General features: G+C 43.3%; 1 protein-coding gene across 1 annotated transcript in view; it reads right to left on the bottom strand.

Annotated features, from left to right (window-relative positions):
• Nucleotides 1–24708, bottom strand: part of LOC121547101 (dystonin) — a 198177-nt gene that overhangs the window by 60954 nt on the left and 112515 nt on the right. Inside the window, exons 39-54 of the mRNA XM_041858211.2 lie at nt 18115–24267; nt 16090–16242; nt 15631–15846; nt 15192–15341; nt 14722–14955; nt 13715–13867; nt 8595–8828; nt 8012–8332; nt 7140–7688; nt 6479–6655; nt 5491–5614; nt 3287–3495; nt 2571–2888; nt 1993–2159; nt 1653–1809; nt 350–476 (exon numbers count right to left, since the gene is read on the bottom strand). Of these exons, the coding sequence (XP_041714145.2) occupies nt 350–476; nt 1653–1809; nt 1993–2159; nt 2571–2888; nt 3287–3495; nt 5491–5614; nt 6479–6655; nt 7140–7688; nt 8012–8332; nt 8595–8828; nt 13715–13867; nt 14722–14955; nt 15192–15341; nt 15631–15846; nt 16090–16242; nt 18115–24267 (9442 nt within the window). The remainder of the gene's footprint in view (nt 1–349; nt 477–1652; nt 1810–1992; nt 2160–2570; nt 2889–3286; nt 3496–5490; nt 5615–6478; nt 6656–7139; nt 7689–8011; nt 8333–8594; nt 8829–13714; nt 13868–14721; nt 14956–15191; nt 15342–15630; nt 15847–16089; nt 16243–18114; nt 24268–24708) is intronic.

Genomic DNA, 24708 nt, shown 5'->3' with positions numbered 1-24708 from the left:
TATTATGTTGATTATAATTAATGGACATTTTTGTAGGGGCAGATTGCTTTTTTGTAAGGGAAAATCAAGTCTGAAATTACAAACTTCAGAAACCCTTTTAAACCTAAAATACAGTACAATTTTAAATGTCCTGCATTGCAGGAAAGTTCTCCTGCAATTTGTTGCAGGAAAGTTCTCCTGCAACAGGGTGATCAAATTAAGATCCTACATCTGTACAGTGTAGCAAAATGTGTTGCAACAGACAACGAGTCTCTCCGTTTCATTGTTTTCTCATTATTGAACACTCCCCGTTATTTCAAAATATTTCTCTCACGAACTGCTCAGAGAAAGTCAAACATTCTGAGCGTACCTGACTTATGTGACATCTTGATCTTGGCTGGAGATGTGAGAACACTGATGAGGCTACATAATGCAGATCCTTTGCTATTTATATCTTGGACGGCAGAGCCTTTGGTTGTCCATTCCTCCATTAGAGCCTGAGAAGAGATCAATCAAACCAATAACATAGTTTACATAACACCATCCAGAATAGGGCTTCAATTTTCATACCTGCATTGAGAGAACACTGAATGATTATGTCTTGAGTGTTTATTGTGAGAGGCAGGGCCAAACAAAGGATATGTGGAGCATTGCAACATCGAGACTAAAATCTCCTCAAAGGAAATACTTTTCAATCTCAAATCCTGATTCATTTCATTTTACACTGTGCTTTTTCTCGTGGCACAAATTATTCAATATGCAAATGTATTATCAAGCATCGAGGGATTTGTGTTTTAATCTTTCATGTTTGACCTATTTTCTTCTGTTTCGTTACTCTCTTCTTGCCTTTAATCTTTTTTTCAGTGACACACACTGTACCATTTCATCTCAGATTGAATGTTTTTTCTGGCAGGTAGTCAACAGTTATTTAGTGTATGACTCCCTGACGAGTCCTATGTAAAACACTTCACATCCTTTTATTACTTTGGCATGGAAACAACTGTGAGGTAAAATAGTGATATATCACACCGCACTTCTCTTACTCCATTACAAAAACACATTTAGTGCCAAACCTGTATCTTGAGAAGTGAGAACATAATAAGTTATTTAAACTTTTCTTTCAAGGCCATTTGAAGACCAAGCTGCACATTCACCTGGACCTTTGTAACATAGCTATTCAGTTGTCCTTCTTTGCACTAAGAACAGGGGTAGAACCTATTATTTATATATACAATAGATGACTGACAGGGGGCGCTGTGATGAAACCACCGTGCCTCCATCTTGACACTCCCTCACCATTGTAAAAAATATTTTGGAGGCTACAGACATTTTAATGCATACTTTTAAATGATATTATGTGAGCAAAAAAAAAACTAAAAAAAACATTTTCCTTAAAGTATCATATTTTGAGATGACTAATGTTACTGTCCCCAGTACAACAAAACAATGCTTAAATACAATTAATTTTGTCCTTGAAACATTTAATTGAAATTGTAGAATTCCTGCTCCTACTGGGGAGTCCCAATATGGTGGCTTCAAAACCTCTCAATGGCCAATACATAGCATCAGCAATCCAGGATTTGTATACATCATTGGGTAGAACATACCATTTCCATAATGTAAATAAGTGAGGGAGCCTAGCTAATACCAGACTAGTCTGTCTGCTGCCTCACATTGACTCTCTGCAGGTCCTTCGCTAGACTCTGTTCACTGATGGTTGGCTGAACCACAGGGACTTTCTCTGTGGTCTCCTCCAGCCACGTCCTGATATCTCCGGCTGCAGCCATGAAGTCTCCCAGCTGGTCCTGGCAGGAAGACACCTCCTCCTCTCTGTGTCAGAGAAGACAACCACAGTCACATCACAATACAGAGACATATAAAATATGCCAAAACATGACTATCAACAGGCAAGATAAAACAATGATGTTAATCCTGTGTCAAATGAGAAGCATCCCCACAGTAGACTACACATGAGGACCAGCAGGTAGCTCTGCAACCATAATTTTCACTTACTTCTCTTTCACTGTGTTTTTGAAGGCATTGAATGTGTTGGAGACGTTGTCCATCTTGCTCTGAATCTGGGCATTGCTTCCCTCTGGACCCATATTGGCCAGTTCCTTTGACAGCGTCTGCAGCATTTCCACATCCTTGGCATGTTCAGCCAACTCAGTGTTAGTGTACTACAGAAACATTAAACAGAGAATATCATTATTGAGCAATGTGTGGTTGAACATGTGCCATTAAAGGGGCAATCTGCAGTTGATACATCCATTTTTGGAGTTAATGATATGTACCTAGTGATTCTTGAAGAATATAATTTATAAATGCCTCATGAGCTTAATTCAACTGTTGTACCCCATCACAACCCAAAATGTTAGATTGTTATATTCCAATGTTTGCAAACAAAGTAATTGTGAACCAACACTATATAGCTTCAAAACATGGTTTAAACTATAATTTTGATATCATGGATGGGCAGTTTTTGCATCCATAGCTCTGTCTATGAATTTGAGAGTGGTTACATTTCTCCAGCCCTATCCCTCAGCTTTTTACCAAAACTGGGGCTGGGACCCCACTATGTGACGAGCTACCTGCATGAGCTGCGAGAGCTCGTTGACGTTTTTCCCAGGTCCGTCTGTTTCGGAGAGGGCCTGCGAGCGCTTGAGCACAAACTGCTGCACCTTCTCCGAGGTCTTCTCAAACTCCTCAACCTTGTCCTTCAGTTGCTCCAGCTGGCCCACCTTCTGCTTGTGCTTGTCACAGGCATCAGAGAAGCGCTGCGACAGGCCATCCATTTTGGACTGCAGCAGAGCCGCCGCGGCGGGGTCAGCTGTCTCCACAAACTTCTTAACCTTGGCCTTCATGGCAGAGATGCTGCTCTGGCGACTGGAAATATCCTGCTCCAGAGCCTTGAAGAGAAACACAATGGATGAATTAGATTTTAGTTTTTTTTTCATCTGTAGAAGATCATGTAGAGACCACAGGAGGCTGTTGAGGGGAGGACGGCTCATAATGACTGGAATGAAGTGAATGGAATGGTATCAAACACAAGGAAACGATGGAATGGTATCGACACATCAAATGTGTTTGATGTGTCGATACCATTCCATTCATTCCAGCCATTACTATGAGCCATTCCTCCCCAATTAAGGTGCCACCAGCCACCTGTGGTAGAGACAAATCCAGAATCAACTGTTGTTGAGCAAAACTGACCAGTTACATTAAGGTGAAGCTATGGTGATGATGATGCTCTGTCTATTTGACTGGCAGAAAACAGTTCTACAAAGTGAATGTTTACAGAACATACTGCCTCTTTGCTGAGCACATCTCCAATGGCTGCTGAATCCAGAGGGACTTGTCCTTTCTCCTTCACACTCTTCTCTACTCCCTCCATCCAGCTCATCATCTCATCCAGGCCATCCTGGACACTCAGAGAGCGGGTCAGGGTGATCTGAAGCTTCTCATTACGATCACTCACTGACTTAGACAGGTTGTCATACCGCTCCACAATATCATCTAAGAGCAGAGACACAAGGCAATGGTTTTGGGTCAATGCATAGCAAAATTTCATACAACTTTGGAATACCAATTCTTGAATTATGAGCAACTCAAGTCAGGGTTTTTGCTGTCTGTAAGACCTTCGAGCTAAGGTCATTCATATGGAAGAGATAACTGTATCATAAATATACAGCACGTACAAAGGATACTTGAGAGTCGGCCAATAGCAATATAATTAGGGATAAGGTAAACAGACTTAAAATTCCAATCCTACTATTTCACTCCAACATTTCTGAATTGCTACAGTGGGGAAAAAAAGTATTTAGTCAGCCACCAATTGTGCAAGTTCTCCCACTTAAAAAGATGAGAGAGGCCTGTAATTTTCATCATAGGTACACGTCAACTATGACAGACAAAATGAGGAAAAAAAATCCAGAAAATCACATTGCAGGATTTTTAATGAATTTATTTGCAAATTATGGTGGAAAGTAAGTATTTGGTCAATAACAAAAGTTTCTCAATACTTTGTTATAGACCCTTTGTTGGCAATGACACAGGTCAAACGTTTTCTGTAAGTCTTCACAAGGTTTTCACACACTGTTGCTGGTATTTTGGCCCATTCCTCCATGCAGATCTCCTCTAGAGCAGTGATGTTTTGGGGCTATCGCTGGGCAACACGGACTTTCAACTCCCTCCAAAGATTTTCTATGGGGTTGAGATCTGGAGACTCCAGGACCTTGAAATGCTTCTTACGAAGCCACTCCTTCGTTGCCCGGGCGGTGTGTTTGGGATCATTGTCATGCTGAAAGACCCAGCCACGTTTCATCTTCAATGCCCTTGCTGATGGAAGGAGGTTTTCACTCAAAATCTCACGATACATGGCCCCATTCATTCTTTCCTTTACACGGATCAGTCGTCCTGGTCCCTTTGCAGAAAAACAGCCCCAAAGTATGATGTTTTCATTCCCATGCTTCACAGTAGGTATGGTGTTCTTTGGATGCAACTCAGCATTCTTTGTCCTCCAAACACGATCGAGTTGAGTTTTTACCAAAAAGTTATATTTTGGTTTCATCTGACCATATGACATTCTCCCCAATCCTCTTCTGGATGCACTCTAGCAAACTTCAGACGGGCCTGGACATGTACTGGCTTAAGCAGGGGGACACGTCTAGCACTGCAGGATTTGAGTCCCTGGCGGCGTAGTGTGTTACTGATGGTAGGCTTTGTTACTTTGGTCCCAGCTCTCTGCAGGTCATTCACTAGGTCCCCCCCGTGTGGTTCTGGGATTTTTGCTCACCGTTCTTGTGATCATTTTGACCCCACGGGGTGAGATCTTGCGTGGAGCCCCAGATCGAGGGAGATTATCAGTGGTCTTGTATGTCTTCCATTTCCTAATAATTGCTCCCACAGTTGATTTCTTCAAACCAAGCTGCTTACCTATTGCAGATTCAGTCTTCCCAGCATGGTGCAGGTCTACAATTTTGTTTCTGGTGTCCTTTGACAGCTCTTTGGTCTTGGCCATAGTGGAGTTTGGAGTGTGACTGTTTGAGGTTGTGGACAGGTGTCTTTTATACTGATAACAAGTTCAAACAGGTGCCATTAATACAGGTAACGAGTGGAGGACAGAGGAGCCTCTTAAAGAAGAAGTTACAGGTCTGTGAGAGCCAGAAATCTTGCTTGTTTGTAGGTGACCAAATACTTATTTTCCACCATAATTTGAAAATAAATTCATTAAAAATCCTACAATGTGATTTTCTGGATTTTCTTTTCTCAATTTGTCTGTCATAGTTGACGTGTACCTATGATGAAAATTACAGGCCTCTCTCATCTTTTTAAGTGGGAGATCTTGCACAATTGGTGGCTGACTAAATACTTTTTTTCCCCACTGTATTTCACTGTGTCAATGATAGTAAACACACATTGGCAGTGGTACTATATTGTCAAGTATTTCATTTGATAAACATTTCAAGAAATAGCATTGGATGAGAATTTATACTTAGTCCGATCACTTACCTACTCTTTCCTGGATAACGTCCTGATTGGTCAACAGGTCCCCCTCGGCGGTGACCAGAGAGTCAGCTGTTTTGCGGAGTGTCTCCACAGCCGTCTGACGACCAGCAGTCTGACCTTGCAGAGCCTGACCATTACAAACACAGACACACAGACGATTAGATCAATGACAGTCAACATGTCTTATAGACCAACCACACTGCTCCATATAGATATATCATTCAACTCCAGCTATACTTTATATCATTACAAAAATGCTGTAATTATACAGATTTAAAGCTAGAGACAACTATTATGTATAAGCATCTAAAAACGAATTGTGTCATTCAAACACTCTAAATACTGTATTGCTTTGCACTAAGGGGGAAACGTAGCATTGTTCTGACATGATTTGTTACCAAAACCACAAGAGACACTTCTACAGTCTTGAGTTTCAGGCGCCTCTAATCTCTCTGTATCTCTGAGTCACTGAAATGCAACTCCATAGAGAGATGTAATGAAACAGTACTTTACTCCCTCTCTCTCTATATTACATACTTTCAGTTGCAAGCCAGCTGGACTCAATCGGAGTGTACTTCAGGTACATCATCTATTTAAGGATAAAATGCATTCTCTACACCTCCAGTCCAACTCCAATCGTGACCCACCCTCCACCCCTCCTCAAAGGCATACGCAAGCAAATGTACCCGTGGCTAAGCTATTCCTGTCTTGGGACTGCTGTGAGGTTTGAATGTGGACCTATAAATAGCAGTGTTGTTTTAAAGTGAGTGGAAACACTGTATATGGAGAGGGGCGTCTGAAGCAGTGTAATGACCTCTAAACCCATTCAGTTCTCAGAGCCGTCGGTAAGTAAACTCTGAAAAAAGGCTGTTGTGTAAACAGCTATTTCTTCACTTGCCCTCTACCTCTGAGTCTGTTACACTACGGTAATGTGCTTTGTGTTGACAAAGGTCATACTGATTTGGCAAGTATTTTTAGAGTTTGGTCATGCCTTGGTGTCCTCCAGCTGTTTCTGTAGGGTTTGGGGGTCGGCAGCGATGGCCTCAGACTGCTGCCTTCTGGCCTCGTCCTCTGAGTTGTTGAGCCACTTCAGGAGACCAGCGGTCGAGTCCTCGTACTTCTTGTACTTGTCCACCACGTCTCTGAGATTGTTGCCAAGCTCATTGCACTGAAAAAAATGAGTTGTGATGTTGATTGATATGGTAGTTACTAACTTTGAATGCATGCAGTATTGACCGCCTACTCTCTTCTCAGCATATAGAAAAGCTGGCCAACAATATAGTGTATAATAAAATAACATATGACCTGAATTATTTTTAAGATGCAGGGTGACACAAAGTCAACCTTCACCTCTCAATATGAGAGTGAACCAGTGTTGTGATACAGAACAATGACTCCTTTGTTTTCATTTAGTTCAAACAGAAATGCTTCCACCGTGTGGTGAGAGTAGGTTATTACACCCCTTAAAGAAATACCATTCAATCGGCCTGAGACGTGTGTCTCTTTCAGTGTGTGATCTCACCCTACTGATTTAAATAGGTAGGCCTCCTGGTGCTACCAAGGTGGTTCAGTGAACAACGTGCATGTGATCAGTAACTAGGCTTTAGCTCAGAGGGCTAAAACAGTCTTACTGGTACTGGTATAGAGTTTACCTGAGAGTGCAGGGCTTTGAAGCGGCCAGCAGCTGAGTCCAGCTTCTCCTTCACAGCAGCACAGGTTCCAGTGGTATCCACGTCCAGCTGGGCATCTTTCCCACCAGGGTCCATGCGTCCGCAGGCCTTCGCCACGTCCAACACCTTCTGTCCTGAGATGGTGATGAACCGCAGGTCTCCCTTGTGGGAGATGACGTCCTCAGAGAAGCTCTTCTGTCTCTGGAGCTTCTCTGTGAGGACGTTCAGAGCTCCAGCAGGGGATCCCAGCTCCCCCACCTCCCCCTCGGCCTGCTGCAGCCAGCCCTCAAACTCCTCACAGTCTCCCTGGAACTTCTTCAGCTCCTCCTGGACCTGGACCACCTGCTTCATCTGCTGTTCTGCCTGGGTAAGGGAAGCGTCGTACCGGCCTTTCAGCTCCTGGATGTCCCTCTGGAGCTTGTCCTTATCTGTGGGTGACAAGGCATGGGCCTGGTGGTCCAACAGAGCCTGGGCTGACTGGGTGGCCATGATCATGTCCTTCTGCTGGGACAGGATCTCCTGGTGACGAGCCTGGAAAGGGGAGAGAGAGTCCATTCAAATTCAAAAAGCTTTATTGTCAAAGTTACAGTACATAATACAGAAAATGGCCACATGAAAAACTACAACAATGACATTTAACAACAGGACAAAGGATGGATATCAAATATAAAATAAAGTGGAAATATTGCATTTAAGTACAAAAGTATTTTATGTGACAATGTGACAAGAAAAGAATCAAGAAAAGGTCAATGCAGCTGTTAGAAAAAGGGACCTGAGCCATGTGTATCCAATGAATTTAACTGACAACAAGCCACTATGAATCAAGCACCAACAGAGAGAATAGGTTAATTTACCTTGACCCTGTCATACTGCTTTTCCAGGTCCAGTTCTGGGGTCTTCCCTGTGGCCTGTCCTTCAGTGTCGTTGTCTGTAGTCTGGAAAGCATTTCCGTTGTTTCCATTGGGGTCATCATCCTCACCCAGAATGTTCTTGGCCGAGGTCTCCGACTGCAACGGCATGTTCCCGTTCAGTATGCCTATATGGTCTGTCTGGTCGCCCCCCATATGGTCTGTCTGGTCGCCCCCCATCCCTTTCTCATTCCCCATGTTGTTGATCCAGTCCAGCAGACCCTCGATTTTGTTCTTGCTCTCCTCAAGCTGCTCAACAGCAGCCTCCTAAACAGGTAGAATATAGTGAGTTAAATTATGATGGCTAAGGTATATGATTAAATAGATGAGAACTATACATTTTTTACATAGATATTTTTTTGTAATAAGTAGGCAATCATCAAGCAGAGTAACACATTATTGTATGTGTGTCTTTAAGCGGATCCATCTTTTCCTGTAAACTAGCTACAATAGAAAGTTGAATTGTCATGATTCAGATCCAGATATATGGATAATGTTGATGCATGCAAAATGCTATATGTTTTCCAACCTTCTCAGTCTCCTGTTTGATAGCAGTGGTCATAGACTTCTCCAGGTCTTTCCTTGACTCCTCGGCCCGTTGGTTGATGAGTTTGACCTTGCTATTGGCGTCCTCCAGCTTGCTCTCGATGGCAACAATCTGATCTGGGGTCAACTTAGACCGATTCTCATCCAGGAACTTGTTGGTGCTACTGATGACCTCATTCAAGGCACTGCCATTGGTCAGGATGTCTTTCTGCAAGGCCTGGACATTTAACATTTAACAAACACAGACACAGACGCAGAAAGCATCATAACAGAAATATTTAGTGATAAATTAGTGAACCCATCAAACAAGATTCAGTATAATAGCAATACATATGTAAAACAAGGTGTACAACTGTTTATATATTTACATTTTAGCAGACGCTCTTATCCAGAGCGACTTACAGTTAGTGAGTGCATACATTATTGTATTTTTTTTTCCATACTGGCCCCCCGTGGGAATCGAACCCACAACCCTGGCATTGCAAACGCCATGCTCTACCAACTGAGCTACATCCCTGCCGGCCATTCCCTCCCCTACCCTGGACGACGCTGGGCCAATTGTGCGCCGCCCCATGGGTCTCCCAGTCGCGGCCGGCTACGACAGAGCCTGGATTCCAACCAGGATCTCTAGCTAACATGGTCTTCGCCACTCGGGAAGACCATGTATACCTGGCATTGTTCAATACATGTTTCTGATTGGTTTGAAGGGCATTCTAGAGCGTGCATTATTTCCCTATATATATTGACACTGTAAAATTCAATGGCTATAGTTAATTCTTACATGTTCTATGTTTGAGCTGCTTTTGAAAGCAAAAGTCGGATTGAAAACATTTTTGCCATTGTTGAATTCGATTTTCTTAATGGCAAGCTAGGACTGATGGTTTGGTTAGCTAAACTAGCAAGTATTTTGTGAAACATCACATCACAGTTAAAACATATATGGCAAAGAGAAATCAGAGATAAATGGGAGGGATTGAGTGGAGCTGAAGGTTGGGACTAAAAATAACAAGATAATGAATGTAAAATATACTGTGTCCGTAAAATATATATAGGTTCAGAACTTTTGTGAAACAGTTGAAAAGTATATGGTGAATACAAATCAAAACTGGATGGTGTTCCGAGATAGATGGGAGGGGTTGAGAGTAGCTGAAGGATGGGACTAAAAACAAACAAAAGATTACTATTGTAACATATACTGTGTCCGTAAAATGTATATAGTATGTATAAACTGGAAGTAAAAGCCTAATAAGTGTTGCTGTCCATTAGTTTACTACAATTAGGGAGGGGTGGTAGGGTTACGGTAAAATAATAAAGGAAAATATATTTTTAAATATATATATATATATATGGTGATTGGAAATTATGCAGACAATTACATTGATGGAAGCCACAATCTATCCGCAATATTAAAGCTGATCTACCCCCGCAAAAAAAAGAAGGATGTTTGTTTGATTTCCACGGCAACTACTGTAGCTCTCTAGTAAACTTGCGAGCTACTTCACTGGATGTTGAACACATTTTTGCCGGCAAATTAACACATTCCTAGTGACAAATGTGTTAAATTATAGCCATGGTATAAAAGGGATAATCAACTCGGGGCTCTATGCGTTCTCTGGAAAATAATGCACCTCTGTGGATGGGCAGTTCCACTTCGCTAACACGTCGTGGAACACACCTTCCACGTTGTTCATTATTTTCCATGGAACGCATATCCCCTCGACTTCGTCTCGGGTCTAACAACACCCGTGCCAATATATCCTCCAAACACCGGCTTCTCGGGCATTATCACTTACAGTGAGTGAAAAAAGTATTTGATCCCCTGCTGATTTTGTACATTTTCCCACTGACAAAGAAATGATCAGTCTATAATTTTAATGGTAGATTTATTTGAACAGTGAGAGACAGAATAACAACAACAAAATCCAGAAAAACGCATGTCAAAAATGTTATAAATTGATTTGCATTTTAATGAGGGAAATAAGTATTTGACCCCCTCTCAATCAGAAAGATTTCTGGCTCCCAGGTATCTTTTATACAGGTAACGAGCTGGGATTAGGAGCACACTCTTAACGGGAGTGCTCCTAATCTCAGCTTGTTACCTGTATAAAAGACACCTGTCCACAGAAGCAATCAATCAATCAGATTCCAATCTCTCCACCATGGCCAAGACCAAAGAGCTCTTCAAGGATGTCAGGGACAAGATTGTAGACCTACACAAGGCTGGAATGGGCTACAAGACCATCGCCAAGCAGCTTGGTGAGAAGGTGACAACATTTGGTGCGATTATTCGAAATGGAAGAAACACAAAATAACTGTCAGTCTCCCTCGGCCTGTGGCTCCATGCAAGATATCACCTCGTGGAGTTGCAATGATCATCAGAACGGTGAGGAATCAGCCCAGAACTACACAGGAGGATCTTGTCAATGATCTCAAGACAGACGGGACCATAGTCACCAAGAAAACAATTGGTAACACACTATGCCGTGAAGGATTGAAATCCTGCAACGCCCGCAAGGTCCCCCTGCTCAAGAAAGCACATATACAGGGCCGTCTGAAGTTTGCCAATGAACATCTGAATGATTCAGAGGAGAACTGGGTGAAAGTGTTGTGGTCAGATGAGACCAAAATGGAGCTCTTTGGCATCAACTCAACTCGCCGTGTTTGGAGGAGGAGGAATGCTGCCTATGACCCCAAGAACACCATCCCCACCGTCAAACATGGAGGTGGAAACATTATGCTTTGGGGGTGTTTTTCTGCTAAGGAGACAGGACAACTTCACAGCATCAAAGGGACGATGGACGGGGCCATGTACCGTCAAATCTTGGGTGAGAAATTCCTTCCCTCAGCCAGGGCATTGAAAATGGGTCATGGATTTGTATTCCAGCATGACAATGACCCAAAAAACACGGCCAAGGCAACAAAGGAGTGGCTCAAGAAGAAGCACATTAAGGTCCTGGAGTGACCTAGCCAGTCTCCAGACCTTAATCCCATAGAAAATCTGTGGAGGGAGCTGAAGGTTCGAGTTGCCAAACGTCAGCCTCGAAACCTTAATGACTTGGAGAAGATCTGCAAAGAGGAGTGGAACAAAATCCCTCCTGAGATGTGTGCAAACCTGGTGGCCAACTACAAGAAACGTCTGACCTCTGTGATTGCCAACAGGGGTTTTGCCACCAAGTACTAAGTCATGTTTTGCAGAGGGGTCAAATACTTATTTCCCTCATTAAAATGCAAATCAATTTATAACATTTTTGACATGTGTTTTTCTTGATTGTTTTGTTGTTATTCTGTCTCTCGCTGTTCAAATAAACCTACCATTAAAATTATAGACTGATCATTTCTTTGTCAGTGGGCAAACGTACAAAATCAGCAGGGGATCAAATACTTTTTTCCCTCACTGTAAGTATACAATACAGTGGGGGAAAAAAGTATTTAGTCAGCCACCAATTGTGCAAGTTCTCCAACTTAAAAAGATGAGAGAGGCCTGTAATTTTCATCATAGGTACACGTCAACTATGACAGACAAATTGAGAAAAGAAATCCAGAAAATCACATTGTAGGAATTTTAATGAATTTATTTGCAAATTATGGTGGAAAATAAGTATTTGGTCACCTACAAACAAGCAAGATTTCTGGCTCTCACAGACCTGTAACTTCTTCTTTAAGAGGCTCCTCTGTCCTCCACTCGTTACCTGTATTAATGGCACCTGTTTGAACTTTTTATCAGTATAAAGGACACCTGTCCACAACCTCAAACAGTCACACTCCAAACTCCACTATGGCAAAGACCAAAGAGCTGTCAAAGGACACCAGAAACAAAATTGTAGACCTGCACCAGGCTGGGAAGACTGAATCTGCAATAGGTAAGCAGCTTGGTTTGAAGAAATCAACTGTGGGAGCAATTATTAGGAAATGGAAGACATACAAGACCACTGATAATCTCCCTCGATCTGGGGCTCCACGCAAGATCTCACCCCGTGGGGTCAAAATGATCACAAGAACGGTGAGCAAAAATCCCAGAACCACACGGGGGGACCTAGTGAATGACCTGCAGAGAGCTGGGACCAAATTAACAAAGCCTACCATCAGTAACACACTACGCCGCCAGGGACTCAAATCCTGCAGTGCCAGACGTGTCCCCCTGCTTAAGCCAGTACATGTCCAGGCCCGTCTGAAGTTTGCTAGAGTGCATTTGGATGATCCAGAAGAGGATTGGGAGAATGTCATATGGTCAGATGAAACCAAAATAAAACTTTTTGGTAAAAACTCAACTCGTCGTGTTTGGAGGACAAAGAATGCTGAGTTGCATCCAAAGAACACCATACCTACTGTGAAGCATGGGGGTGGAAACATCATGCTTTGGGGCTGTTTTTCTGCAAAGGGACCAGGACGACTGATCCGTGTAAAGGAAAGAATGAATGGGGCCATGTATCGTGAGATTTTGAGCGAAAACCTTGAAGATGAAACGTGGCTGGGTCTTTCAGCATGACAATTATCCCAAACACACCGCCCGGGTAACGAAGGAGTGGCTTCGTAAGAAGCATTTCAAGGTCCTGGAGTGGCCTAGCCAGTCTCCAGATCTCAACCCCATAGAAAATCTTTGGAGGGAGTTGAAAGTCTGTGTTGCCCAGCGACAGCCCCAAAACATCACTGCTCTAGAGGAGATCTGCATGGAGGAATGGGCCAAAATAACAGCAACAGTGTGTGAAAACCTTGTGAAGACTTACAGAAAACGTTTGACCTGTGTCATTGCCAACAAATGGTATATAACAAAGGATTGAGAAACTTTTGTTATTGACCAAATACTTATTTTCCACCATAATTAGCAAATAAATTCATAAAAAATCTTACAATGTGATTTACTGGATTTTTTTCCCTCATTTTGTCTGTCATAGTTGACCTATAGTGTACCTATGATGAAAATTACAGGCCTCTCTCATCTTTTTAAGTGGGAGAACTTGCACAATTGGTGGCTGACTAAATACTTTTTTTCCCCACTGTAAATGTGTAGCTATGACATAATCCTTAAAAAATGATATATGTAGCCATACACTCTAAAGCTCAGATGTAATTGATTGACTAGTTAACCAGCATGTTTTACTGAACCTGATGCTCTTGATGCACTTGCTGCAGGTCTTCCACACTCTCTGCACCCTTGGTCTGCTGCTGATGGCCTATCAGACGGTTCTCTGTATTGGTCAGGTTGTCACACAGCTCCTGCAGCTTGTCCGAGAAAACCTTCTGTTTCTCCACCATGTACTGCACACATCAGAGAGCAATGTTACTCTGTTACACTCCACCCAACAGGTCTTAGCTTACACTACATGTTACACACTAATCGTACTGGACATTTATAGACTGTCAACCCCCTAGGACAATGGTCTGAGTATGCTGTAAACATGGTAGCCATTCAACAGGCCAGCTTTCTAACTTGGTAAAGAAAGAGGACGGGTCCAGTAGACAGCAACAGGACATTCATTCAGTGTGTTAGTGTTGACTGAGATGGTGGGGGAAACGTCCCCACACTGAAGATGCATTTTGAGTTTGGCTTCTGGAGTTTAGAGTTCAAAGGCATCTTGAAGCCTGTGAAAGATGAACACGACCAGGAGAAAGGTTAGCGTTTGGCAGTGGTCAAGCAGTGGTCAAGCAGTGGTCTGTGTGTTGTTAAAAGACACATGCAATAGAGTCATTTCTAATTAAAACACATTCAAAACACATCATTATAAATCTTACTTAACTAATTCTAGTGACATACATTATTATGTTATAGATATTCTAAAGCATATATAATGACAATAATTAGTTTATATAGCCATAAATACATAACCAACCACACTTTTTACATTTTAGTCATTTAGCAGACGCTCTTATCCAAAGCGACTTACAGTTAGTGAGTGCATACATTTTCATACTGGCCCCCCGTGGGAATCGAACCCACAACCCTGGCGTTGCAAGCGCCATGCTCTACCAACTGAGCTACACGGGACTATAGCCACACTTTACTCTCATGCTCACCTCACTTCAACCAATACATTTTCATAGTTTTCTCAACAAACTGAAATCGACTCTTTCAAAGGTGCAACGGCCCAAAGCCCAGTCATTTGGGTCCAAACCTTCTGCTGACTCTCGTCCTCTCTGATCTCCAGGTGGAGTTCCAGGGTGCGTCTCTTGTTGGCCACACTCTCCGTCTGTTCCTTAAACGCCCGCTGGGTGGCGCTGAGAGACTTGAGGAGGTGCTTGCTCTGTGCCGGGCTCAGGAACTGGGCATGCTCTGAGATAAAGTACTGGATGTCAAACGCAGTGTCCTCCAGATGTCTCTGGGTCCCTGACAGATTAGTCTCCATGCCCTAGAAACACAGCCAGAGGAGGTCATGGAAGTGGAAGGAATCAATCAACACAACTCATTGGATGTGTAAATGTAATGCATAGATGCAATGTGTATTATAATATATTGTGCCACTGGTTAATTCTAGGGAAAAACAACATCAACTTGTATTTATTTTTGTTCCATATAACCTTCAAATACTGTGTTTGACAACTCTAGGTGAATAAGGAACATGGAGAACAAGGTATAAAAATATACCTTATTCTTCTGGATCATGTCTTTCACTGTGTCCGTGTCAGATGTGTTCAGGATGTCGAGGTTGCAGGCCATCTCAGAGTTCTCATGAATACAGCCTGATAGTCTATCAAGGGTACTGAGGAGATCCTGGTATGTTGACTCCAACTGGGCCTGAAAAACACAATGAAGACTCACTGTATTTACTTTGTATTTACTGCAGTTTAGTAACACAACTTCCTACAGATGTAGGATCTTAATTTGATCGTGTAGTGTATTTGAGGTTTAAAAAGGCTTCCGATTGAAAAATGTATCAACCCCTACAAAAATATCCATTAATTATAATCACTTAATTAATAATTCACATTTCCTGTTGCTGCAGGATTATTTTCCTGCTGTAGCAAACTGGCTCAAACTAAGATCCTACATGTGTATATCACAACAATGAGAAACAAACACTGACCTTTCCTGTATCAATAGCCTGCCTTAGAACATCATTCCTTTCTGCAGACATCTGCCTAACGTCTGCAAAAAATGGCTGCAACTCCAGAAAGGCTGAAGCCAGATCTTGGTGGATATGCGTGGGAACGAGCTCATTGGCAGACTTTAGCAGCTGCTTGGTTATGTTCAGATCTCTGGTCAGAAAGCTAGCCAGTGTAGAGAGATGTGCTTCCAACGACTGGAAACAGTGAGTTTAGTCAGAAAAAAGGAAAGTGACATGTAAGAAGTGGGTGAATATTGAGACAGATGCTCAATGTAAGGAGGAGAAACTCAGAAACAGAAATAAAGAGAGAAATTGAAGTGGCTAGAAAGTACTCAAGGTTGCACATTCTTTCACTGAGGCATAGTTATGATAGTGTATTCAAGCATATGTATAGTATTTTTGCTATACTTTTATTACATTGTGTATGTCATAACAAACCTGAGATTCATCCAGCTGAATGTGTAACTCCTCCATACTGTTACTCAGAGATCCCTGCTGGGAAGACAGGTCGTTCCTGATCTCCTCTAGAACATCTGCATGATCCTGAAGTCTGCCCACACACTCCAGATAATCCTGGGTGGAGTACTGTTGCTGAAAATACATAATATTCATGACCACCACCGGTCAAAAGTTTGGAAACACCTACTCATTCAAGGGTTTTTCTTAATTATTTTAATTTTTTTACATTGTAGAATAATAGTGAAGACATCAAAACTATAAAATAACACATATGGAATCATGTACATTTACATTTTAGTCATTTAGCAGACGCTCTTTTCCAGAGCGACTTACAGGAGCAATTAGGGTTAAGTGCCTTGTTCAAGGGCACATCGACAGATTTTTTTTTTTTTTTCACCTCGTCGGCTCGGGGATTAGAACCAGCGACTTTTCGGTTACTGGCACAACGCTCTTAACCACTAAGCTACCTGCCGCCCCTATGTAGTAACCAAATAAGTGTTAAACAGATCAGAATATATTTTATATTTCTGATTCTTCAAATAGCCACCCTTTGCCTTGATGACAGCTTTGCACACTCTTGGCATTCTCTCAACCAGCTTCATGAGGTAGTCACCTGGAATGCATTTCAATGAACAGGTGTGCCTTCTTAAAAGTTCATTTGTGGAATTTATTTCCTTCTTAATGCGTTTGAGACAATCAGTTGTGTTGTGACAAGGTAGAGAGGGTATACAGAAGATAGCCCTATTTGGTAAAAGAACAAGTCCATATTATGGAAGGAACAGCTCAAATAAGCAAAGAGAAATGACAGTCCATCATTACTTTAAGACATGAAGGTCAGTCAATACGGAACATTTCAAGAACTTGAAAGTTTCTTCAAGTGCAGTCGCAAAAACCATCAAGCACTATGATGAAACTGGCTCTCATGAGGACCGCCACAGGAATGGAAGACCCAGAGTTACCTCTGCTGCAGAGGATGTTCATTAGAGTTACCAGCCTCAGAAATTGTAGCCCAAATAAATGCTTCACAGAGTTCAAGTCACAGACACATCTCAACATCAACTGTTCAGAGGGGACCGTGTGAATCAGGCCTTCATGGTCGAATTGCTGCAAAGAAACCACTACTAAAGGACACCAATAAGAAGAAGAGACCTGCTTGGGCCAAGAAACACGAGCAATGGACATTAGACCGGTGGAAATTTGTCCTTTGGTCTGGAGTCCAAATTTGAGATTTTGGGTTCCAACCGCCTTGTCTTTGTGAGACGTGGTGTGGGTGAACGGATGATCTCCACATGTGTAGTTCCCACCGTAAAGCATGGAGGAGGAGGTGTTATGGTGTGGGAGTGCTTTGCTGGTTACACTGTCTGTGATGTATTTAGAATTCAAACTTAACCAGCATGGCTACCACAGCATTCTGCAGCGATACATCATCCCATCTTGTTTGGGCTTAGTGGGACTATCATTTGTTTTTCAACAGGACAATGACCCAACACACCTCCTGGCTGTGTAAGGGCTATTTTACCAAGAAGGAGAGTGTTGGAGTGCTGCATCAGATGACCTGGCCTCCACAATCCCCCGACCTCAACCCAATTGAGATGGTTTGGGATAAGTCGGACGGCAGAGTGAAGGAAAAGTAGCCAACAAGTGCTCAGCATATGTGGGAACTCCTTCAAGACTGTTGGAAAAGCATTCCAGGTGAAGCTGGTTGAGAGAATGCCAAGAGTGTGCAAAGCTGTCATCAAGGCAAAGGGTGGCTATTTGAAGAATCTCAAATATAAAATATATTTTGATTTGTTTAACACTTTTTTGGTTACTACATGATTCCATATGTGTTATTTCATAGTTTTGATGTCTTCACTATTATTCTACAATGTAGAAAATAGTTCAAATAAAGAAAAACCCTTGAATGAGTAGGTGTGCCCAAACTTTTGACTGGTACTGTATTTCATATAAATTAAGAAGAGTTCTTTCCTAGGCATTTAAATGAGTTTCGAACATAAAACTTACCCTGACTTTAGATTGAACAGCATCAGCATTGCCTGTGTCTGAAATGGTTTCAACCTCTGTAGATTGAAATAGGTCCGGAGCTTCCATGGGATCTGCCAAGGCACCTTCAGCCTCATCTGACAAGCCCTCCTCCTGGATGATCTCCAGGTTGTGTGGCCTGTCCTCGTGAGGAGCACCATCCAGAATACTGCACAAGGTTCCTATCACATCTCTGAGCACGGCAGGGTCTTGGCTTGAGGATACACTTTGAAGAACCTGCAGAAGCCGAGACTGAATCTGTGTCATATCAGATGGAGTGGTTTCTTCATGGGGTGGTTCCCCTTCCTCTTCCACCGGACTAGTTTTACCTGAACGGAAAGCCTCTTGCTTCAACAGATCCCTGAGGAGATCTGGGCTACTACTTTTCATAAGCCCAGAAGCTGCATCTGTCTCCTCACCAAAATCACCAAAACCTCTCCCATGGGACTGTGGATTGTCCTGTATCAGGTTGATGATGTCCTCCACTGCTTGGGTCTCAGCCTTTTGCACGTCATCGACATCTGCCCCCTCCACTCTCATTCTCACCAGCTCATCTAAACCAGACCTTAGAGCAGTATAGATGGCCGACACAGGTGGTGGGACACTATCAGGTGTCATGGAGTCTGGTGGAACATCAACAGTCATCAGATGGGGATGATTCTCATCAGCACAACATTGATTCTGCCTACATCCATCACATGTAAGATCTGATCCGAGGCCAGGCTTTACCGGATGCCCTGAGGTAATTTCTGATGTTGAGGGTGTATTGGAGTGAGAGTCTGGTTGAGCATTAACGGCCATCGGCTGGGGATTATTCTCAAAAGAACCACATTCATCTTGTTTAACATCTGATCTCATACCTGGCTCTTTTGCCTTTAATGGATTCCCTGGGGTCATTTCTGATGCTGACGACGAACTTGTATCGGGCAACTTCTCAGACACACCTGAATTACGTTTGTCACTACTTGTCTGTCCTGTCTGTGATGTTTCGGACACCGTGGCTGAATCAGCTTGATCAGTAATCTGTGAGAGACCACCATTAGATGAGCCTTCTTGTCTCCCTGGTTTGCTGTCACCACTCCTGCTTGATTCAACCCTGTCATTAGCTTTAGCTTTAACATTAGAGTTTGAATTTGGCAGGTGTTTATCAGTCAGTGTCGGATCAGGGGTAATTGTGCTAAATATCTCTTTAGTGGGAGCAGTTTGTAACTGCTCTTGATCACCTATATCATAGCTGTCTTTATTGTCACTGCCTGTTTCTACGCTCAGTACATTGGATACAATAGCTAAATCAGAGGAGTTAGTCAACTGCACTGGACTCTTTTTCTGACCGGTGGGCTTACTCTGACTGTGCTCGTTTTGAGAGGATGTGGGCTTGATATCTCCACCAATATTCCTCTCTGACTTCACTAGAGGTTGCTGAGGTGACACAGTGCTAAACGATGAAACTTCATCACCGTTTATTACAGTTTTATCCCCATTGACACCCACGACTCTGGACACCGTGCTTGTTACATCACCAGACAAATCTCTTGGTGATGAGCTATCTATTCTCCGGTCTGACTCCTTGAGTAACTGGCTGGCTGGCGGCTGAACAGCGTTCAACACATTCTCCATTTTCTTTTCATCAGACAACAGATCACTATGTGATGAGCAGGACACGCCCGAGTCACTCTGAACAGGACAGACAGTCTGGTCCCCCACTATCTCATGGTATCCTGCTCCCAGCTGCCCATCATGCGGAGTGAAGCCAACCGCCTCGCAGGACAGATCAGTTTCTCTCCTCAGAGAACTGCTACTGTCTTCCTCTGTCTGTCTCAATTCCTCGGCCTGGCGCTGAGGTGCTCCACTATCTCCACTATCGCTCAAACTGAGAGAGTTTGATCTGTTTGACGACATGTAATTTTGGATGGAATTTCTAGACCCAGGGACCATGTCTGACAGTGGACTGATGGGGGCCTGTGAGGCACCATCTTCCCTTAATGAAGATGTTGTGTCAAGTTGATGGATGACACGTCCCCCTGTTAACTGATCTGACAGGATAGGTGATATGATCTGTCTACATACAGGCCTGTGACTAATGGTGAAAGAAGGTAGTAAGGACTTCTGCGAATCGCAGTTCTGTTCTCTGTTTCCTTCTGCGTCCAAATCTTCCCCTGCATGTCTATTCCTGTTCTCGATCCCTTCTTCCTCATCAGGGTCATCAAGAACCAAAACCGCCAGCTTTTTGTCTTTTTGATGCTGACGTATATTCTCAGCCTCGTCGTTGTCTATGAGGCCCAGACTCCGGGAATAAGAAATGCTGTGAGTACAGTGTCTATCAGGGTCGACGATTGCTTTGTGTACTGGGTCTAATTGAAGGATCTTTACAGCCAAATCATCATCAATCATCCCTGAATCCAGTGCTTCACTCACACTAATAGTGCATCCAGACTTGGATTCATATGCACCACCCAACAGGCTGTGCTGTTCCATGATCTGCAGGGCCATCTGGGAGGATATGGGGCCTTTAGACACAGCTTCTTTCAGGGTTGCCATTGTGCTTCTCTCTTCCCCTAAGACATCTCCCTTGTGGAGCTGCAATTCTAGCACCTCTAACACAGTCTCCTTGTCCACATGGCCCTTACCAAGAGCTGCATCAAGGTCATAGCGTTTCCCAGAGATTATATCCAAAATGCCACCCTCCTCAACTTGGGCTCTGAGAAGGTGGGACGCAAGGACTCTCTCATCTTCATTGTCCCACACTACTTCTTCAGTGCATGGAAACGCTGTGGTTGTGTCAAGGGTGTCAGTGGCCAATAGCGATGACTCAAAGTTGGTGTCCTTGTCTGTCTCACAGCCAGGTGTCACTGGATATGTGGGACGTTGTGGGGAACCTTGTGCAACTGAGGCCAAGCTCAGGCCTGTGTCTTTCCCTGAGCACAAAGTAGAGCTTTTCAGTACGGTTTGTGTGGCTGAACTTCCCTTGAAAGTCACTTTAGGTTGATTATCTGAAGCAATATCTGTTTCTGAATCCATTTTAAATGGTGTTGGGATTGTGCTCATTGTGTTGGTTTGATAGATTCTGTCAGACACAACACCCATTTCAAAGGAAGGCTGCCTGGTATTATTTTCAGAGTCAACAGATATGGATGATTCGTCTGTGAAACCGTGTGCTACCTCCCTTTTGGAATGTTGTGCATTGTTTTCATAGCTAGAATATTCCTCTTGTGCTGGCATCCTTTTGGAATCCGGTGCAGCTGAGGGGAAACTCGTGTCTGTGTCATTCACTGAGCACAATATTGGGTGGGTTGACCTTTCCAAAATGATTTGTCTGGCTGACCCTTCGTTGAAAGTGAAAGTCTCTTGTGGTTGATTATCTGAAGCTATTTGTGAGGTTTCGACATCAATTTCAAAGGGTCCTAGACTTGTGTTGTTTATCTTCTTCTTCGAAACTTTTGCTTCAGAATCAGGCTGTCTGATGGTCTTTTCAGAATCAACTGAGAGGGATCTAGGAGGAGTTGAGATTTCCAAAATGGTTTGTGTGGCTGAACCTCCATTGGCTGTATCTTTTGGTTGATTATCTGAAGAAGTTTCAGTGGTGACTAAATCAATTTCAATCAGCGCTGGGCTCGTACTGGTATTTTTACAAGAGCTAACCTCTACAGATGCTTCCTCTGTGAGGCCTTGTGCCACCACCTTTTTAGAATCCTTGGCACCTGATGACAGGTGCATGTCTGTGTCATTCACTAAGCACAATCCAGGAGGAGCTGAGATTTCCAATACAGTTTGTGAAGCTGAAACTCCATTGACAGTCTCTTGTGGTTGATGATCTGAAGGTATTTCTGAAGTTTCTACACCAATTTCAAACGATGATGGGCTTGTACCGTGTCTGGTCTTTTGATAAATGCTTTTAGACAAAACATTGGCTTTAGAATCAGGTTGTCTGGCAATCTTTTCAGAATGAACAGCTACAGATGCTTCCTCTGTGACGCATTGTGCTAGCAAGCTCATGTCTTTGCCATTCACTGAGCATGATTTAGTAGGGGCTGAGCTTTTCGACATGGCTTGTGTGTCTGATTCTCCTATTGGTTGATTATATAAAGCCATATCTGAGGTTTCTAAACCAATTTCACAGGGTGGTGGGCCATCAGACAAAACACTTGTATCAGAATCATGCTGTCTGGTATTCTTAACAGCGCTAGATAACTCCTCTGTGAAATCTTGTGCTAGCATCCTTTTGCAATCCTGTGCACCCGAGGGCAAGCTCATGTCTGTGGGAGGAGTTTGTGTGGCTGAACTTCCATTAAAAGTCTCTTTTGGTTGATTATCTGAGGATTCTGCATCAATTGCAATGGGTGCTAGACTTATACTGCTTGTATTCTTTTGATAGATGCTAATTTCAGAATCCGGCTGTGTGGTATTTTTTACAGAGTCAATAGCTGAAGCAGACTCCTCTGTCCCATGTTGTGCTACCATCTTTACCACATTATTAAAAAAGGTTTTATTATCAGATTGATTATAATCTGACTCCTCCTCCCTGAAGAAATTGGAAGCACGGTGGTCTTTCATTGTTCCATCCGTTTCCTCGTTAATGTGCAAATATCCAAAATCCTCAGTATTGCTTTCAAAGGACATCTCTGAATCTTCAGAAATATTTTCTTTCAAGGAAATATCCCCAAAAGTGGCCTCACCAGGTCCAGTGTTGTATACCTGGTTTTCAGTTGTCTCTACTGAAATGTCAACTAAAAGTTCTGCCATTTTAGTCAACTGTCCATCGAATATTAAGAGCCTTTGTCCTGATTTTGGATCCATGTAACTATTCAGTGTGAGGTATGAGATAAATAACTGTTTTGCCTCGATGGGAGATGGGGTATTTATGTTCTCATCATCAATCTCATTATCATCTGTAGGGCGATGGGATCCTCCAATCTGAAGCTCCCTCAACATCAGCCAGTTAGAAAATCTCTCATTAAGCTCAACAACATCAGGAAAAACATCTGGTATTTCAATGGTTTTCAATACCTCTGCTGTATGTGCATCAATGAAACCATTTTGAGTAGCAGAGTTAATATCCACTACCTCTGAGTATTCTGGTATGTAAAGGGCAGCTATCTTCTGTCTATTGCTGAGCAGTTTGAACGCGAGCTGATAGGTGATGATTTCGTGCCGCAGAGAGGTGGACACGGACAAGATTTCACCAGAGTGAGGCCATAAAAGTCCCATGAGCCCCTTCTGTTTCTCCAGCACCAAGAGTGCACTGCTAAAGCTAATCAAATCACACTGAACAGCCTCATCCACCGTTAGCCTTTTGCCATTCTGAGGGTTCACTATGCCTCCATTTTGGGCCTGCTGGCTCAGTATCCCACTGGCAGTGTCTTGATCGATCAAGCCCTCTGACAGGGCTTGCTCTACGGTGAGCTTACGGCCTGTTTTGGGGTCGGCGATACCGCCTGCAAACAGCTGAGCACCCAGCAGCCTCAATGTGGTCTCTCTGTCAATCAACCCCTCATGAACCGCCCTAAGTACACTCATCTCCCTCCCGGATGTCAACTCTATGCTCCCATTGTGGCTCTTCTTCACCGGCAGCAGTCGCAGTCCAGTCTCCTCATCCACCACGCTCCTCTGCACCAGCTGGGTAAGCGAGACCTTCTCTGCCGTGCCGGGGTTGATCAGGTCCTTCCATGTGTTCTGTCTCTCAAGGAGCTTGACGTACAGAGGTGCAGGGATCAGGCCAAACTGAAAGGCCCTCTCCAGGGTCAGTACATCGCCCGTGTAGGACACCCTCAACCCACCTGTAGCCAGCTGGATCTCTATAACCTTCATGGCCAGGCGCTCAGAGACGGCCCCCTCTCTAAGCGCTGCCATCACAGGGAGAGGTTCTGAAGAGAATGGCGGGCTCAGGATGTTCTGGTTGGCTTCCTTGAGCTCTCTGAGCTGCTTCCAGGTGGCCTCGTCAATGAGGTTGTGATGGAAAGCATCGTCCAGCTCCAGACACATCCTGAACTGAGGCAGAACGAGGCCAGAGGTGACGAGCTGAGCCTCCAGGAGACTGAGCCCAGTGGTATGGTCGATCAGGCCGCTTTGGACAGAGCTAAACACAGAGTAGACCTCTATACTTCCCACTTCGAGAACGCCCTCAATGGTCTGAAACTCCTGTGGAAAAATACATTAAACATTATGAGTAGACATATTCTGCATCAAATTTCAAAATCCAAAATGTTATGATAAAAATCATTTTGTTTATTTATAATTGACATTATTGTTGAAAAATTGACATACTAATCAAATTCACACTGTATTCTAAAGCAAGGTGAAACATGTACTCACCCCTCAGACAGGCATTTGAATGTTAACAGTTCATACGCAACAGTGCAAGGCTGTGTCAGTGTGATTCAACAGCAAGAAGAAGAGGATACCCTAAAAGCTGGCATGCATCTGTGAACAGAATATTCACTATCTTGCAAAACAAGAGAGCAAGTTAGACACGACACATCAAGGCTGTTATATTTGGTTGTTGGTGACCACCTGTAAGAATGAAAAGGAGATCACCGAAGCTTGGTTTCAATGATGGCTGTGAAAAGTCAGAATGAGGCT

This window comes from Coregonus clupeaformis, chromosome 31 (genome assembly GCF_020615455.1).
Source record: "Coregonus clupeaformis isolate EN_2021a chromosome 31, ASM2061545v1, whole genome shotgun sequence".
Lineage (NCBI taxonomy): Eukaryota > Metazoa > Chordata > Actinopteri > Salmoniformes > Salmonidae > Coregonus > Coregonus clupeaformis.
The sequence above is the reverse complement of the archived record's forward strand: the minus strand, read 5'-3'. Positions and strand labels throughout refer to the sequence as shown.